At 37.0% G+C, this 18,919-nt stretch overlaps 1 protein-coding gene across 4 annotated transcripts in view; it reads right to left on the bottom strand.

The window, feature by feature from the left end:
* Window positions 1-18,919, bottom strand: part of TMEM164 (transmembrane protein 164) — a 48,715-nt gene that overhangs the window by 25,175 nt on the left and 4,621 nt on the right. For all 4 annotated transcript variants that reach the window (XM_076347394.1, XM_076347390.1, XM_076347392.1 and 1 more), the window contains 2 exons: window positions 5,082-5,131; window positions 3,326-3,392 (listed from right to left, as the gene is read on the bottom strand). In XM_076347394.1, the coding sequence (XP_076203509.1) occupies window positions 3,326-3,392; window positions 5,082-5,131 (117 nt within the window). The remainder of the gene's footprint in view (window positions 1-3,325; window positions 3,393-5,081; window positions 5,132-18,919) is intronic.

The following is an 18,919-nucleotide window of genomic DNA, read 5'->3' as shown; positions in this document are numbered from 1 at the left end:
ACTCAGTGACTATTCCAATGCACAAAAATTAACTCCATCAGCACACTGTAAATAATTTTGCAAAACTGGACTATGTAGTTGCCAAATAAATACAAGTGGGCGCATCTGTTGCTCAAGACTGTTAATTGTTGGCACCTCAACATCATGCCAAGACAGGAAAATATTTTCTTGGAAAGAACAGAATAGAGTGACCTCATCTTTCAGACTCTGTATTTTTTTGGAACACTATCCCAGGTGCCCATTACAATCCAACAAGATTTTTAGTAAGTATGGTGTCACTGAAAGGTTCAAACAACAGAAGATAGAAACTTTCTACCGTAGTTTCAATGAATATCTCAACTCTCCATTTCCACTGGCAACATCCAAATATTTAAGAATAGTTTTGAAATGACTGAGGTTCTAAAAAAATTTAACAGATACAAGAAAATGGAAAATGTCAAATTATGCTAGAAGCTTCCAAAAATTTCTTTTTCAGGATTATTTAGCATTGAATCATATATACAAAAAGAATACTTACTTTGGTAGCAAAGCTATGTGATCCTAACAGACTGCACCACAAAATGTTGTAAGAGGTGTTCTGGAAATTACTGTGCACAGGTTAATACTTAGAACCGAAATCCTGACACCCACTAGTTCCTAAAAAAATATCCATCAGCTGGTGAAGTAATTATTATCTTTCATTCTCTATCTTCTGCCTCTTGCCCCTTTCAGATTATTGATATGTACAAGTAAAACTGTACATCTAATATTTTCTCCTGCATCTCACCGCTTTCATCTCCATAATGATACACAATTTGCTAGCTAGCAGGTACATGCCTGCTGCTGAACTTGCTAAATTAGCAGCCTTCTCCAAAAAGAGACTACAGCTCAACAGTAATCATCTGCTGCCTGTAAGATAACTAATAGGCAAACCACAGGGAAGAGAGAGGTTTAGGAGAGTGTCAGCTGAAGACAATGAAAACTACCTACAACAAGACAACAGCCAGCTGTATATCAAATAACTCGTAAGGATAAAACACATTTTACACTATGAAAGGTAACAGCAAGGCATGTTGGTGCTTATGGCAATACATCAATTTGGTACAATCTCTCAGAGTGGTGGGAGGCAACAGTCTCCTGCTTTCCAGTTCCCACTGACCTCAGAACTCTGCCCCAGACAACATCTCCCTCCTCACCTCTAAATTAATAGATGGGTTAGGTGCCCAATTTTTCACGCTCTTTGTGCCACACACTATACATTACAACTGTTTACGGATGTAACTAAGTATACAAAATCTTTGTATGAAACATGTACACACCAAAATATATGTCTTAAAATATCATGAAACTGAAATTAAAAAGTTGAGGCACAGAGACACAACAATTCTTGACTGAATCAAAAGTTTTTCACTTAGATACTACAAACCAGAGCAGACAGCACGGACAAAATTTTGTCATTTTTTGAACTTCCTACTAAGTTTTAAGAGACATTTATTGCTTTCAGGACAATGTCAGTGCAAACAACTACAATGACAGTTGCAGAGCAGAATGTGTGTCTACCACGAAGAAAATCTGGGTCACAGCAGCAGTGCTCTAAAACATCACCCACATTATCTTGTGCCAGAAGAAACACTGAAAAGAGAACAGCCTAGCAAGTAGCTGTTAGGCCAAAAATATCCTAACTTGTATTTATTCAAAAAATATTTGCTCTTGGACATTATGCTTCGGCTCCTCTATCCCTAATTAAGGAGAGAATTTTGAAAGTAGTCTGTATTTTTCCTGTTTAATCACCACTGCCCTAACATGAATGAGATCTACGATAATGGCAGAGAAAATACCAGCTAATGATTTATTAAATATTTCAACCTTTTATCCTTAAAAGGTTACCCAGAAAAATAATTTTGTTATGCTAAAGTTTATATTTACTTAAAACCTAGATAGTTTGAAATACAAAATGAGTTCTCCTTATCAAGAAAATCACTTGTTTTACTCATTTGATGCCCCTTCAGCAGTATCAAGTTTTATTAAAATATAATTGCAAACTGCACATAAGCTGGTATAGTATAGAAAAGAATATATGTAGTTACCAGATTAGGAAGGGCAACATAAATCTTCAAAGAACTCTAAGGTTATTATACTACTAAATCCATTGAAATCTGAAAAATATGATCCAACCTGCTATGCATGTGTGTGTCATGCTTTATGGAAGATTATTTGTAACATGTAACAGCCTACAGATGGTATTATCCTCACTCTAGTAACTAAACTGTGTCTCAGTGCAAAATTTTATAGCCTTAAAGAGGGGAAAAAAGAAACCATTTACAAGCCGACAATAAAACTGTCAGTTTTCAGGTCTCCTAGCTACCAGTGTGGCCAATCAACATAGCGTATCATCCATAAAGTTCAATACAGATGCAGATTTTTATACTTAATCTTTTATACTTATTATTTTTATACTTAATCAAGATTTGCAAACAGACAACCACTAACGAGATTTGCAAGAGTCTGAAGTCCACAACAATTTTGTTAATAATATCATTAATTCACATGCTATATGGATATAGATACGAGTACTTTATCCAGACACCATGAGCACATAAGCAGATAAATTTAAGTGAACTCTATCTTAAAACAGACATTTAAATAACTGCAACAACAGATTTTTGCAAATAAGTCAAATGACAAAAAATGAACAAGCATGTAGGCATATACACATACACACCCTACATATGCATGCATAACAGCTCTTAAAAATAATCCTTAGAAATACTTCATATGGCTCAGACTCAGGATAACTCCTGAGTTTAAGAATCTTACCAGGGACACCAACAGGCTACTTTTTCACCCAGGAGACAGGAGTTTTATAGCAGATTTGAAAACTTGGATGGAAAAAAGAAACCTGCTGTGCCTTATCTTGGGGAGAGGGGGTGACAGCCACCGACAACATTTGGCATTCTCCATGCCTGAGGAATCTTACATTTACATATAGTCTGAAAAGCCTGAAACTGAATTTTGACCACAGGCCACAACGCTAACCTGTGAAAGCCTCTTTCAAAGTCATTAAGTTTGTCCTCCATTTAAAGGATGGAGGCTAGGATGGACTTGACAAAGTAGGTTTTTCTACACTTAGACTACAGCAGTGTTAGCTTTCCACGTTGATTTATAAACACAAAAAAAAAATATCCAAGATTGGTATTTTGGCTCCTTTGTAGTGACCTGTACCAGGAATCTACAGCCTGGTAAAATGAACTTTAAAAGGCCAAACAAAGCAAAGGTCTAACATCTTTCCAAAGAAAATCTTTTAGAAAGAAATAAAAAAGGAGGAGGAAAAGTACAGCACACTCACCAGGCGTGTATTAACGACAGGAAACAGCAATGCCAAGAGGGCCCCGTTCAGCATATGCATCTGCAACCTTAGAAAAGAGATGTGAGACTATTTTCACAGATGGAAATAAAATGCAATATTTTACGTAGTATCTCTTCAGTAAAAGGTAGCAAGAGATTGAAGAAAATTCTTTTGGCTTGAGTTTGAATAAAGCCGCTGTTAAATGCAATAACCAGATACTGTTAAATGCAATAACCAGGACAAAAACCTCCCTTTAAATACACATTTAAATAATTTCCTGAAGTAGGACTGCTTTCTATAATGAGCTTTGGATTCCTAGAAAGCCTGGACTGCCCATTTGTGTTAATCCTGTTCATGATGCAAGCTGCTAAATAGTTGGAATTCTGCTGTTCATTTGTCTTTCAGAGCTTAAAATAGCGTATTTGATAAAGGTTTTTACTCCTGTCTAACTCTATAAACGTACAGCTTCAAAGTAAAGCTTCACGAATTTGGAAGAAGTACCTTAAAAAAAGAAGAATTACATTTGTCAAAATGCAACAGCAAGTCCTAAGCAAAGAATAAGGCAGGAAAGTAGTATTATAATACTGTATTTTGCATAGCTTTCAGCCATCTTTTTCTGAACCACCGTTGCATCACAAGAACACAAAAATAGTATCAGTACTGTTTCAGTCTACTTTACATAAGACACAAAGTAAAGAATAAACTGTCTACAACCACTGCCTGTCATAAACTGTTAGGAACTTAAAAGTAACTTGAGGGGGAAAAAGGCATTACAATTTCAAAACAGTTTTTCAGACGCAATTTATGTGCTCTCAGGGTGTGAGAAAACTGAAAGGCTCATTCTGAAAAACAACAAATATTGTGGCCTCCGCTCTGCAACCAGTCTTTTGCAAATGCATAGCAAATCCAGGATTTCCTGGACACCAGGCATACTTTTCACACTCTCTGAGATGGAGACGCTAACACAGTATCTCTGTATTCAGCCTACTCCCTGCCCAGGTAAGGAACAGCGGGAAAAAGTTGCAGACAGACAGTAGCAGTTCCAAAATAATTCATGAGGCATGCCCCCAGCATCATTTTTCCGGTCACTGCCTAGACTAAGACAAGAAAGAGCTGAGTTAACTGCCAGGGCAGCAACTACAGCCATTCCTGATTACCATTCTGCCGGGGAAGTCCCATGACCCTCTCCACACTCCTTAGCTGCTTACTGGCCTCTACTGCAGTAGTCTGTTAGAGCTTCCTGCACATTAGAAGCTCCTGCTGTTCCTAAAGTTAGTAACAATACACAATCTTTTAGAAAAGATTGCATCGGTTTGAGAAATACCCGTCAGCAAGAATTTGCTTTCACTATTTAACTTATAGCCACAATTTTAAAACTAGACCCATACTGTATGTATAGCCTTCAGTGAAGCCCAGTTACTAATTTTTAGTGAGGATAATAAAAAGGTACAAGGCACATGACATAAACTACACAAGCCTATACGTTAATCTGTAGGAAGACGCTTGCATTCTCATCTGTTACTGAGCGAATTCATGTTGCTAAGCGAGGCCAAAACCACCAGTACAAAAGAACCAAGGGTATGTGGCTCAACACCCACGATTTAAGCCCTGACCCTTTTCAAGGTGTCACTTTTCAGTCCAACCAATATGCCTTTCCAACTGGATATATATTTTAATATTTTATGACTTAAGCTGTGATTAACTTCTAAAATACATTATGCAAGTAGACAGAAAGATAGTAAGGAAGAGGCATTACCTGAAGAGAATCATTGCAATCCGACATGGAGGACAGGCAAGAAGAAAAATCTGAAACGTTAGAAACAAATTTAAATTAATGATATGATCTCTTTTAGACTCCATTTTCTATATCTTTCTTTCCCAGTTCTGTACGTCACAAATAATTTCTAACCAGAAAAACTGTTTTATAGCAGAGCTAGAAAAGACTAAAAATCTTGAACAAACTAAAAGGTCTCACATTACCTATATATAAAAGGATTTAAGCGGTATGAGCAGCATCTAGGGTTCGGCTTCTGCCAGCGCCTAAGAAACAAGTCAAATTCTAGCCTATTTGATATTGTCATTATAAAAGGTCTCTCATGAAGCTGATTACTGTATTACCAGTCATTTTACTACAGCAGCTCCCTTAGCCCTCAATCATGATAGGGTCCTTGCTGTGCTAAAGACCAAGCATTTACAATGACAATACTTCACTTGAGCAGTGCAGGACCCAGCTCTTGAAGATCTCATGTGAGATGGCTGTCTAAAAAAGCCTCCTAATACTTCCCAAAATAAGGCTACCACAGCTACCAGAGTATCTGCTCTACGCATAAGCTTAGTAGTCATCTTTAAATATGTCCACTGCCACACTCAATAAAGTATTTTTAAAGTACTGTAAAAATTTCATCAATTATTAGCTAGCTGTTTCACAAGATCGAAAGTAACTGAATACAGTTGGAGCAGCACGTTTGTTTTTCTTTACAGGCCATACTCCTACCATAAATAGGACCTGATTTAAATTTTTATGTAATGAAGTATTGTTGATTTGCAACAATGCCCCATCTAAATTTAGAGGATAACCATCATCTTTTGATACTGCCGTCCAAAATCTCCACAGCAACTTAAAATACTTCATATCAGCAAGTCTTACTCTAGATACGAAGAGATTACTACAGAAGTGTTCAGTGATAAAAATCCTATTTTTTTATATTGACCACTACTGCAAAGAAGAGACTTTGGCCTATTGTTTGATAAAAAGTATTTCAGAAAAAAAAGGATCACGCTTTTTACTGCTGTTGCTAAAATAAATTCACAATAGATTATTTCACTGCCAACCTACAAAACAAATTATCATTAAATGACTTCAAGTGAGAACATTTGGACAATATGTTTGCTTTGTGGACAAGTCAGATTAGACAATTCACCAAACGTGTGTCTTTGAAGTGTTGCAGGGCTGGGGAGCGGCCTCTGATGTATATTCAAACTCATTACTACCAGATCATGTACATGCTGCAGCAACAGTAGCAATGTTGAAGCCTGGATCATACTACTGAGCCCTTGTGTGTAAAAGGGGCTTGCTGTCATTACCATACAAATATATGTACAAATTCCAAATATTTTATTTCCGGTGCAAGTTCTTAATATACAGTGGTTTATTTCTCTGATCTTACTTGTACGTTCAATTCAAGTCAGTCTCAATAACAGTTTAGAACATGCACACACACAAATTGTTTTTCCTGTCATACAGAACTCTAATAAAGGCACAGCAAGAAAGAGGTAGCAATTAAATTTAACTGGATGTACCCCAAGACATTTTATTAGTGAATACTGTTAAAATCCAATCAGAGTTTCTCTTAAGTTAAATTCTCTTAATTTCAACTCATCAGGGCAGGTGAAAGAGGAAGAGAACGTAACAGATGCATGATGACAATCCACTAATGGATGCTTTTTTGTGCTAAGGAAAAAAAAAAAGAAAAAAGTGTATGCCAGAAAAATCTGAGAGGTCTATATATCACCTTGCACATACGACCCATATGGCTTCTGGGAAAAGTGTCGAACACTTACTATGCTTCGCTATTCCATCATTGCATATTTTTGCAATAAACTTTGTTTACTAACTAAACTAAAGTTCCTTGAATTGTGGACTATATTTTCCCTTCTTTGGAGACCATAAATATCTTCTGCAGGTCTCTTATAATAACTATTTTTTTCCCATGCTACTTGCATGCATTAGTCAAACTTTTTAAACATTCCATGTTGCACGTTAGCAAAAGGAGATAAGATATTTAGAATCTCACTAGTTCATCCAGAGTTTTAAACTCAGATTATTTTACAATTTCCTTAAATTCAGAAATCTGACAGAAGAGACATGTTACTTTTGAAGCATAGTTCATACCTTCACGAAAGAAACTCTGCTTTTCCAATACATATTTTTTTCTTTTTATTTCCTACATCTTAAAAAGAAAAAACAGATTGACCTTTTTCTCTATATGCACAAAATAATCAAACCAGAAATGTGTCTTAATCACACCAGTCATTTCTTTTTCCGACACACTGCAGAGTGCTCCAACTACCACACGGTAGAGCAAAAACTAAAAGACAAGTCTGTATACTGTCTGAACCTCACCACTGAGGATAAAAAATAGCTAGTATTAAAAAAGGATGGCATTGTTACACAGACTGAGATGGACACACCAATCTAAAATACCTCACTACCATGGAGACAGGCAAAGAAGAGAACAAGATTCACAGCTGCTTATTTTTACGTCAACTCTACTGCAAGAAACAGTTTCAGGGACTGATGAGGAAAAAATAAATATTTAATATTTTTAAGCATGCAAGTCCCTCTGTTATGGGGGATCTTTCAGAAAATAAGTCTGACTTCCATTTTTTATGACAGCAGAGGAATCATAACTAGAATGTTTACGTTAAAATTTTACGATAATGGAAGAGATCTTCAAATGTTTCAGCTTTAGCAGTTTAATGTGAAGCACTTTCTCTCTAAATATGGATATACTTTCTGTGATAAATAAACCTCAACTTCTTTAAAGGGATGTTTTACAAGACACCCTTCTACCTGATTTTCAAAGAACTACATCACTGAGTAGATTCAAACATTATAAAGTGTCATCATTCAGCTCAGAGTAATTAGCAGTCTTAAAATACCTAATTCACAGCAGACAAGCTCACAAGCTCTACCACAAGTGTTCACATACTTATCCCATAATCATATTACATTTCACTGTCATACTGGAAATAAAATCCTTTGCCTTGCAGGAGGAAACAGCTATGTTTTATAAACCAAACAACATCATATTAAATTAGCGGCCTGGCTGCGAAGAGTTCCCAGCCTCTGTTCTCCTGCTGGAACTCTCAAGGTTTCACGCACTCAGGCTAGCACAGATGCTAGCCCCCCTTCGCTGGCACATTGCAGAGCTCTGGTATAAACAGGGCAGCATATATTTGAAAGCTCACTGAAGCAGGCTTCTCCTTGTTCAAGGCAGAATAACTAAACTTTCAATTTAGAAGAAACACTAAGAAACAATTTCCATGTCCCTCCTTATTCTGTCAGATCTGTTACCTGTTACATTTTCACGTTACAAACGAAAAGAAGGACAAAAGAATTAACCGGAAATCCAAAATGTACAGAAGTAACTATTTCGGGAGGGAAAAATAAACTATAAAATAGACATTGTCTGATAGGCTGAATTCTGGGCACAGTTCTGATCATTCCCTTCCCCTTTAACCTCTCTCTCTCTCAAAAAAAAAAGGCAGATTTAGAAAAGGGTTAGAGAGGTCAACAAGAATGATCAAAAAGCATAGACCATCTTCCATACATGGATTGATTTAACACATTAAGACTCTTCAATCTGTAAAAGACTATAGGCTAATGAGAGTGAGAGAAAGAGAGGGTACAAAATCACGAGTGGCCTTGAGGAAGTGTAGAGGTAACAAGTCCTAGGTGGGGACAATATTGTGTGTCAGGACGTCTGAGTCTTTTTCACCAGCACAGGACCAGAAGATTCTACATCTGTCCTCAGGCAGTAAACTGCAAAGAAACTCGTAACACTGCTCAATCCGCAAACTGAAGTTCACTTCAACCTTGAGGACTCAGATGAAAATAGAAGTCAGAAATTCTGTCAATCTACTTCATAACTGCTCTGCAAGACCATAAATATCATTGTCCATCCCCATGGGAAATATTTCTGGCATGAAGAACTGCATGGCCAGCACTTCCCTGCGTAAGCCCAAATACAAAGGTCACACCACAACACATGATGGATCAGCAGGGCTGTTATAATTTGGGGACTGTAATGTACAGGATTGCACTGCTGAACTATTTCTTTACGGAGACAAGATCTTAAAGAGACTGCTCTGACCTAACCCAGGACTGGGCTGTAAATCAGCCTCTTCCACATTCCCTTCTTCCAACCATGCACTAAGAAGAGAAAGCTCCAAATGATATCTATGGGTCTGGGACAGACTGGAAGGCAGAAGGAAAAGGATGGTATTTTTCCACCTGTAGTAATATGTTTTTTAAAGTTTTTCTAAAGGAAACATGTGCAACCCTGTCATTCTGTATTTGACGCAGCTCACAAGAAATACCTTTTGAGTTCAGTAAACTTCGGAGATCATTATTTCCTTAAATCTGATTGTATTACTCATTTGCGTCAGTGTAGCAGGCAGAAGAGCCTGTATGTAAAGGGACTCTTCTGAAGACAGTAAGAAGGTACCGTTGTATTAGTTTATTCAGAAAACTTCTTTGATCACAAACAGTATCATGTGAAAGACCACAAATCTGTAGAGTGTTCTTTTATTTTTTAATAATATTAATATTTTTTAATATTTTGATGTAGGAAGATGTGACCTTGAGAAAAATGGTTATAGATAAACTGTTCTCTTTAAGAAGTTAATAGAGCAAAGTCTATTAGGATCCACACCACTGTTAAGGGAGGTCAATAGGAGGTTTCTTTCCCTGCTACATCAACCCTCACTGCCCATATAAAAAGCAGAGATAAAATGCAGCCTTTATTATTCCCATGGTATTGCGTGAGAGATGGCATTCTGTAGGGCTTCAACAGTACTTGCAATTCTTCGTTTGCCAACTAACCCAAAAATAATACTTTCAGACTATGCATTCCCTTCCTTTAGGTTTCCTGGCAGGATGAACAAGATAGCAATAGCTATATATCTCAAAGTATTACATTGGCCCTCCACAAATCCCTGTTAAGTTCGCTCCCTTTTTAATCACTAAAAGAAAGCATAGCCAAACAAGGGAAATGTTACTGTCAAAAAGGAAGCGGGTAGCTGGGAAAAAATGGATCATTTTTCATAAATTCATTTTTAGAAGTCAGAATTTACAAAAAAAAATTACTCCTTGACATTGCAATAGTGTCTCAAGGTAAAAGTCAAACTCACATGCATGGGAAAAAAGCTAAATATCAACCAAAATAAGCTGGTATTTTGCAGCAAGTTAGTTTTTATTATTTATTGTATCTGTTTTCCGAGTGCCAAAACATGACAGCAATAGGTACCCAAATTTCAGAAGTTTGGAAAAAATCCAATACTGAAACAAACACCCCAAAATCCACAGAAGACTGCAACATCATGAAACCAAAAAGAACTACGTTAACTTTAATCTGACCTCTCTTTAATACAATCCAATTTCCTAATCTCTATGCACTGTGTTAACCCCAATAGTATTTTCACTTCTTGCACTTCAAGCATTACGTGCGCTGCAATTATCACATTAATTTGGAGATACTAGAGGCTTCCATTATTTGATTTTTTAAGTTCATACAGAAAGTATTTTATTCAAACAACCTCTTTTACAGTTTGCACATCTAGACTTCAGCAATGGGCAAGTGCATCAGTATAAAGAGGTGGAAAAAAGAAAAGAACACAAACCATCAAACATATCCATTTCCTATTTGCCATTTAACTGTATTGCTAGATCAAAACCCTTTTCCTTTCTCACTGTTTTCATTGTTGTATAATTGTGGTTTCTTTAATCCAGCAGTGCCTCTACAGTACATTTGTTATGGATTACTTTTTTGGAGGGGGGTGGGAGGGAGAGGTCATGAGGTGAGCAGATTTTACTAAATCTGCCTTATTACAACCCCAACATACTCAGATACTGAGAAACTCAAACTTCAACATACGGTCCCAAATATATTAGTGAGCTACTACCTATAGTAGCTAAAATCTACTATACTAGAATGCCTGCAAGCATTTTACCCAGCCTGTCATTATGAGCTATGACTTGCCTAAAATAGAGATCCTAAAACCAGTTGATTAAATACCTAAAATGAGAGGCTGTGGTACATGCTAGAGTTATATCTAGGAAAACTCTCAGATACCGGCAAGGATGTATATATTTATGTTATGTTACAGGTTCTAAAAGCTTTGAGACTATTGCCATAAAATAATTTGTCAGCTGCAAATTTTCTCACATGTCTAATATTTCCGAGTTTCTTTGACATGTAAGCATGCTGCATTCAACCACTAGTTTTAGTAATCAACATTTCAAAAATCAAGACTAGTAAAAATCTCAAGAGCTATTCTCAAAAGATATGCACAATCTCTTGTTCGAAAAGGATGCGACTGAAGGGTATAACAGCAATACTGTCTCTGAACTGAAGTAAAAGACCTCTTCAAATATCTAAGCCTGGATACCATTCTATTCATCGAATGTTATTGCCTCACTCCATGAGCACTCTAAATAGGGAGAGCTCACTGGTTTTTTTTTTTTTGTCCTATGACTTGGCTGGATCTCAAGGTTTTTTTGATTCCAAAACATTCCAAACCTCTACAAAATATTACACCTAAGAGCTCCCTTTAGAAGTATTTTAATGACCCTATTTTTCAGTTAGTACACTGAGGCAGAGTGCAGTCAAAACCTGTCATGAAAGGCTTTTCTGCTACCAGCCTTAGTCCTGCTGAGACAGAAACATGCATAACACAAAGATCATCTTGTTTGATCAGAAACAAACTAAAAAGACAAAAGACGACAATTCAAGGTTGGGGGGGGGAGACCAAGTCACACAACTCTAACCATTCCAGATGAAACATCACACGAACTCGCGCTTGTAACATCAATGGGAACACTGACAGAAGCCTGAGTTGTTTCTGGCAGATGATAGCTAAGCATTCTACAAGTAAAACCACTGCCTCTCACACATGCAGCACAGATTTCATTCACCTTTCAAAACAGCAGCTTGTCTGTCCCCGAGCCGCCCGTTTGATTTAGTATCATGTTGCAGCAGACTGGAAACAGACCTTTCTTTTCAAACATTCCAGTCATGAGCACTTAACCGGGTCATAAATTGATTGTTTTAGTATACTATTCCAAAATGAAAACTTCCAAGAGGTTAGATTTTAATCTCTACGTGCAATATTCAGAGCAATGTGAAAAATTCACGGAAACTGGATTCATCCAAAACTGGAATGAATTTAAAGAAAAGAAAAAAAAAAAAGACAAAAAAAAAAAAAAAGACAGGCTTTGGTCAATCTACACTGAAATAAAAATTTTCACCCTTTCTTAGGTGTATCAAAGTACCCTCCAGAGCAGAAGAGATTAAAAGGTATGTTTAAAAGACTAAGATACAGTGGTAAGGTTAAGTGTATTTTACTGTACACGTGAAAACCATCCATTTTCCACCACAATGGTAAAACGTAAGGCAAGGACCATTCAAGCAGCAGGATAACTTAAAAGATGTAGAAGACTTTTTTAATTATCCCTAAAATTAATTTTTTAAGTAAATTCAAAACAATCACCCTATCATTTATCAGAAAGTAATGGTTTAACAACTCCATCGTACACCTTTGATTCAGCATCTAGGTATATGTTAGATGTCGACTGTTTTTGTATAAATTATCAATTCAGCTCAGAACAACCATATCACTTAAAAGCCATCTGCTTGCCTTCTAAAAGGTAACTTTAAAAAAAATAAATAAATCGTAACTGTGGTTTGACAAGTTCAGACTGCCAAACCTGAAAAGAGAACAGAGATCAAAAGATGTTACATTCTCATTGCTAAATGGCAGCAATTTGAATGTATTTAATATTTTAGCATAAAAATCACAGCCGCCTTACTGCAGCTGTCAGGTTCAGGGATTAATTAATGTGTCCTGTGGAACTGTTAATCTAGTGTTAAGAATTCTCATGACTCAAAGCAACATCGCTGGCAGAGCATTAAGTAACACTACAGTAAAAGTAGTTTCTGTGTTACATAAACCAGACTCTGGGAACATAAGAAGCTGCCTGACCCTCCTTCCAACCTCCCAGTTTCCCAGTTCTACCCAGGGATGAAAGAAGTGTCGCAAGCTGAACAATTTCCATCCTCTGCAATCTAACGTCTTGTAAATTGTATCTGTTCATTGGGACATTCTAGATTAATCTCCCCTTCCACAGGCTTAATTTGTTTACTCAACAAACCTGTACTCACCTTCTTCCCTTTCACGGTCTTAGGTGAAAGATTTCTAGACCTCTCATATTTTAGGATTAATTGTTAACGTAAGAGTCAGGTCTTTCTATGTGTGCAGTAGCACTAGTTATCACATCTTAGGAATTAGTATTTCAGGGAAAAAGTGTCACTGAGGTTATTTTTCTTCCTTTTTCTCTAATCACTATCTGTACCAGCCCTTCACTAGTAGTAGGTTCCTTCCCACTTCCTAGCCTAATGCTTTAGCAAAACCTGACAATCAAAAACATATCTGGGGGTAAAAGAAAAAAAAAGGTTGATTTAAAAAAATAAAATATTCAAAAGTCCAATTTCTTAAGAAAATTTAATTTGCACTGAATTGAGATTAACTTGCATTTACGTCTGTCAGTGACAGTGTGGAAGCTTGCATGAGTTCACAATAAGATTCTCATGTGCATATCCATATACATTCACTTTTGTTACTTTTTCCCCAAGCATGACGTTTCATATCAGTTTCCTACGGAAGCAAAACCGTCGTAGAAAAGTCCTGCTCTACTCTGCCTCAAGTCACCAATACCTTTTTCTTGTCATAGTTCACAATTCCTCAAGTTGTAGGATTTTACAACAGAAATTTGGAATCTTTAAAAACAGCAGGATAATAAATATCTAATAGCTTTATTATTACAGATAATTTTTGCCGAAGAAACAGAAACAGTAACACAATCCATAAAAAGCTAAGGCATATAACATCATATTCCTGATAATTTAAGTTGGCATTTCACTAACTACCAAAGTATTAAAATATAAACAATTACATTCACTTGACACTAGTTACTTGGCAATCTGAATAAATGTAAACCCTTACCACATCTATCTAAAGCCCTGAGGAAGTGCCACGAGAAACCCATTACACTCTTTGCGGGTTTCAAATTCATGGTACAGAACTTGTTCTTGGTGAACACCAACACAGTTCAAATTGCTACAGTGAATGTGGTTGATGTACAACCACTGCAGTAAAACTCATCATCCGCGACTAGGAGCGTAAACTTTTACAGCAGTGCAAGGGAGACAACAAAGAAGGGGTTTTTAGAATGGAAACCATTAGATGAAAGTCATCCCTGTCCCTGGAATTTATAAGGTGTCCAATATGGTTACTGCTGCTATTTGATTTAGTCCACCACTCCGCTGAAGTTCCTAAAGGCCTCAGGCAGCTACTCCTGAAAGATCAGTTTAAGCTGCTAGCAAACAAACAACCTACATGGAATGCTGTGTGAAACTGCTAAATAGGTTAAAAAATCCATCCTAAAAATATATTACAGCCAACAGTGATCCATTACAACACTGGATAGTACACTGAAACAATTATTAATAGCTCCAGTCTCAAAAAAAAAAAAAAAAGGAAAGAAAAAGAAACTAAACAGAAGAGGAAAAAAGAAACAAAAAAAATGCCTGTCTCTCCATAACGTGTTGCTCAAACTATGTATGTTACACTTTGCTCAATATTTGCTTTAAATCTATGATGATCTCATCAAAACAAACCAATGTCTGATTAGCTAATTATTCATCTAATGGCCTTTAGATAATAACCCTCAAATAATGTAAATGTGTAAATATTTGGGGTAAGAGCAAGTTAAGCTTTGTCACCTAGAATTTCCAATCATGCAATTCCTACTCCTCTTTAGAGAGTTAGATTACTTCTTGTCAATTCCCTGCTTTTTATATTCTTTTCTCCTAAGAATATACAGAATAAAGGAGAGAATTACCAAAGCATGCGTTCTATCCTCAAGCACAGCAGGTATTTCCAAATTCTAGCAACTTCAAAACAGAAGCTTAACCCAGAGCTTTAAACTCCAATTCCTCAAGTAGAGCATTCGTAGGTAGCATGACATATTGCCGTGATCCCTATCACCTTGACTAAAGCATGCACATTTTCAGCTCAAGATAAAGCATGTACTGGCCAAATCTTGTCTAAGTTAAAGTGACTGAACTGTAATCTCTTCAAAGAAAGAAAACTGTGATTCACAGCCTTAAGACACGTTTGCTATTCTTTTCACACTAAATTAAAAATTACTATTATTTGTGAATAAGAATCCTTGCCTTGCCTCATACTAATATTTCTCCATTTCTCTACTATACGCTGGGGTTTACTAAAAATAAGCACAATGGTGAAACAAACTATATACAGTGTTAAAATTATCACAGAAAAGCTTTTCCTCAGCTCAATAACTAATTATTACATTAATTACGGTATCAGTTAAAGCCTCTAAGCTTTAGTTGACAGCGTTTTTTAAACACAACAAAATCATTGCTTAAAAATAAACTGTAACAATTAAGAAAAATTTGACAGTTATTGGAACCGAGGGCAGATTAAACTATACAAGCGAGCCATGGTTTTTTTGAAAGCCAAACTAATAGTTCTGGAGCGTCCCAGACCCAGTATAAAGGAACTGATGATCTGTCTCATGACCTGTCACTTCGTATCTATGCCCCTTGAGCTGCTATCATCTTTCTAGCAGTAAAATGCACCCTTTTGCAAGAAATAAGGCCTTGCCACCAAGAAATACTGGTGCTTTTAGTGCTTTAATTGTTCTTCATCTGCCACTTTTCACCACACACTATGATGAATTTCCTCTCCAGCAGTCAGCTTTAAAAGGAAGTATCACAAGTTAATTAGCAGTTGTAAAAAAGCTGACTTGTGTATTACGCAGATCTACAAATCGAGCTGCATACTTCATAATCCGCTATGTTTGTGAGCTGTGATTATGCACATCTTCCACTTAAGTTTAAGTGATGAATTTTACGTCTGCCAGATAGCATTTCAGAGCGCTGAAAGGATTGTTGACCTTGCTACAACAGTCTCACACACCTCCTGAATGTACTGATTTGGGAATAAATCATACTATACTCCTAATATGTAGCCTCGCTTTTCTCAAATATTTTTTTAATAATCCTTAACATCTCAAATTCTACTAAATTTCAGTTTTATCATCTCTCCTGAAACTGAGTCCTGTCTTCTGAGGTGCTTTAAAAACTACAAGTTCTGCAGGTAGCGGTACCAGGTTTTGGAACGTAGGAGGTATACACAAAAATTATGTAAAGGAAATACGCACACATACAAAAAGGGAGATTTAGAAGCTTACATTTAGAGACTTACATTTTGAAAAACATATGTATATTCATAGGAAATTTTGCCTTTGCTGCTCTACATCTCGCCCAACAATCTTAATACATTAAGCAGTGAATGAAACTATTGAAAAACATCTTTGATTTAGAATACTGCTACCCTTTAAAAATTGAATAACTCATTAAACTTTTACTTGCAGGCTGTTGCTCATGTAACCCAATACCATTATTCAGTGTAATTTCTATAAAAATTTACTGAATTTCTGTAATCAAAGGTTCTTCATACTCACTCCCAAATAACAGCATATGAATGTCCCTTTAATTCTAATTCAAGATTTTGAAGAGACAGAATATAGAAAACATACACAATTTAACTGGATTCTTCCAAATATTACAAAGCATTTAGGAGCAGTGTACGCAAATTAAATCTAGATTAGCACTTGAAAAACCACATTTGACCACATAATCAGATTTTTCCCAAGGTTTAAAAAACAAAAAGGGAGGAGGGAGGAAGGGAGAGAGAGGGAGATGATTAATTAGTTATATGTTGGGACATACTCCCAAATGACGCAGAATTCTGTCAAGCTATGTTTATTACGTAAGTTCCGAAAACAGCCCATTGTTTCCAAAACCACAGTAGCCTCTTTTGCAGAGGACAGAAAGGATCCAGGTCTCTAAAGAAGCTAAAACTGGAAATAATGAACCCAGGATTTAGTATTTACTGAATTGCAGATGCATTTAGCACTGGTTTTAGTTATGCAAACATCAGATCGAGATCACTGGATGAAACTAGACTCCCCTATACTTCTTTCCCTTGCCTTTTTCCCACCTATCGCTTCCCCTTGAGTTTACTTCTCTTTGCCTAAAAAGATCACTGTTTGAAGTAATCATCCAGCAATACAGGCGTTTCCTACAAAAACATTTTCTTTATTCCAGACAAATGTCAGGCCTTAACTGTCTTAAGTGCAATAATTTGGTGTAGACTTGGAAGAGAATTATGACAACTTACCAGCTGAGGATTCACCACTGAGAAATGATTCTGCAGGAAGAACACTTGCAAACCTCTTCCCAAAACAAAACAAAAAATAAAAAATCCCAAAACTCATTTTACAGATTGATATTAAGTCACCATTCTGGAAGAAGGCACTAGCATATTAAAACCAAGGAAGCTGACAATTTACAACAGTTTAAGAGAAGGACTAGCTCTACCGATTATTTTAGGATTAGATCACAGTCATGTTTCTGCCACTTCCCTAAACAAGGTTTCAAGAAACTTACACGCACACTTTTAATTTCTACAAACTGGTCAGTCATAACCTTCAGTGTTCAGAACCAAATAGTCTTAGCGACGCTCCAAGAAACCAAATTAAAACTATCAGCTTCAAGATCCAACTCACAAACCTAAAATTCAAATTTAAAAAAGAAAAAAATAACAATCACATAATCATTAAGGTTGTACAGGACATTTTGAGATCACTTCACCCTACCACTGTTACCCACAAACTCTCATTTAGATGGCTTCACATAATAGTTTTTCCTTACATTTTGTTTTCCAAATTTCTCCTCTGCAGTACAGACCAATTTTATCCCTGGGTCCTGGTTTATATTTGTCTACATTTAATCTTAGTTGCCTGTTAACTCCAGCTTGATGTCTTACAGGACATCAAGAGATGCCTGTGTTCATGCATTTTAATTAAGTTACACTGATTGTGAATAACAGCTTGCAAAATACGCGTGTCAGAAATTACTAACTGGGGGTACAGGAACAAATCATGAAGAACACGGAGTTTTTGATGGTGTGCTGGTTTTGGCTGGGGTAGAGTTAGTTTTCTTCACAGTAGCTGGTACGGGGCTGTGTTTTGGATTTGTGCTGGAAACAGCGCTGATAACACAGGGGTGTTTTCGTTGTTGCTGAGCAGTGCTGACACAGAGTCAAGGCCGTTTCTGCCCCTCACCCCAACCCACCAGCGAGCAGGCTGGGGGGGCACGAGAAGCTGGGAGGGGACACGGCCGGGACAGCTGACCCCAACTGACCCAAGGGATATTCCACACTGTATGGCGTCATGCTCAGCACATAAAGCTGGGGGAAGAAGGAGGAAGGGGGGGACGTTCAGAGTGATGGCGTTTGTCTTCCCAAGTCACCGTTACGCGTGATGGAGCCCTGCTGTCCTGGGGATGGCTGAACACCTGCCTGCCCATGGGAAGGAGTGAATGAATGCCTTGTTTTGCTTTGCTTGCGTGCGCGGCTTTTGCTTTACCTATTGAACTGCCTTTATCTCAACCCACGAGTTTTCTCACATTTGCTTTTCTGATCCTCTCCTCCATCCCACTGGGGGGGAGTGAGCGAGCGGCTGGGTGGGGCTGAGTTGACGGCTGGGGTTAAACGACGACAGATGGAAATTCTAACTGCTCCTTCACTGAACCGGAAATGAAACACAAGTGAACTTGTGTTCACTGCTACGTGAACACAAGTGTTTTGATTGAAAAGTTAAAAAATGTGTACTTTAAAGAATATAGAACAGATAACAAATTTATTTTGATATAATTGGTT

Source organism: Aptenodytes patagonicus, chromosome 9 (genome assembly GCF_965638725.1).
Source record: "Aptenodytes patagonicus chromosome 9, bAptPat1.pri.cur, whole genome shotgun sequence".
Classification (NCBI taxonomy): domain Eukaryota; kingdom Metazoa; phylum Chordata; class Aves; order Sphenisciformes; family Spheniscidae; genus Aptenodytes; species Aptenodytes patagonicus.
Note: the sequence above shows the minus strand (reverse complement) of the source record. Positions and strands in the feature narration are given on the sequence as shown.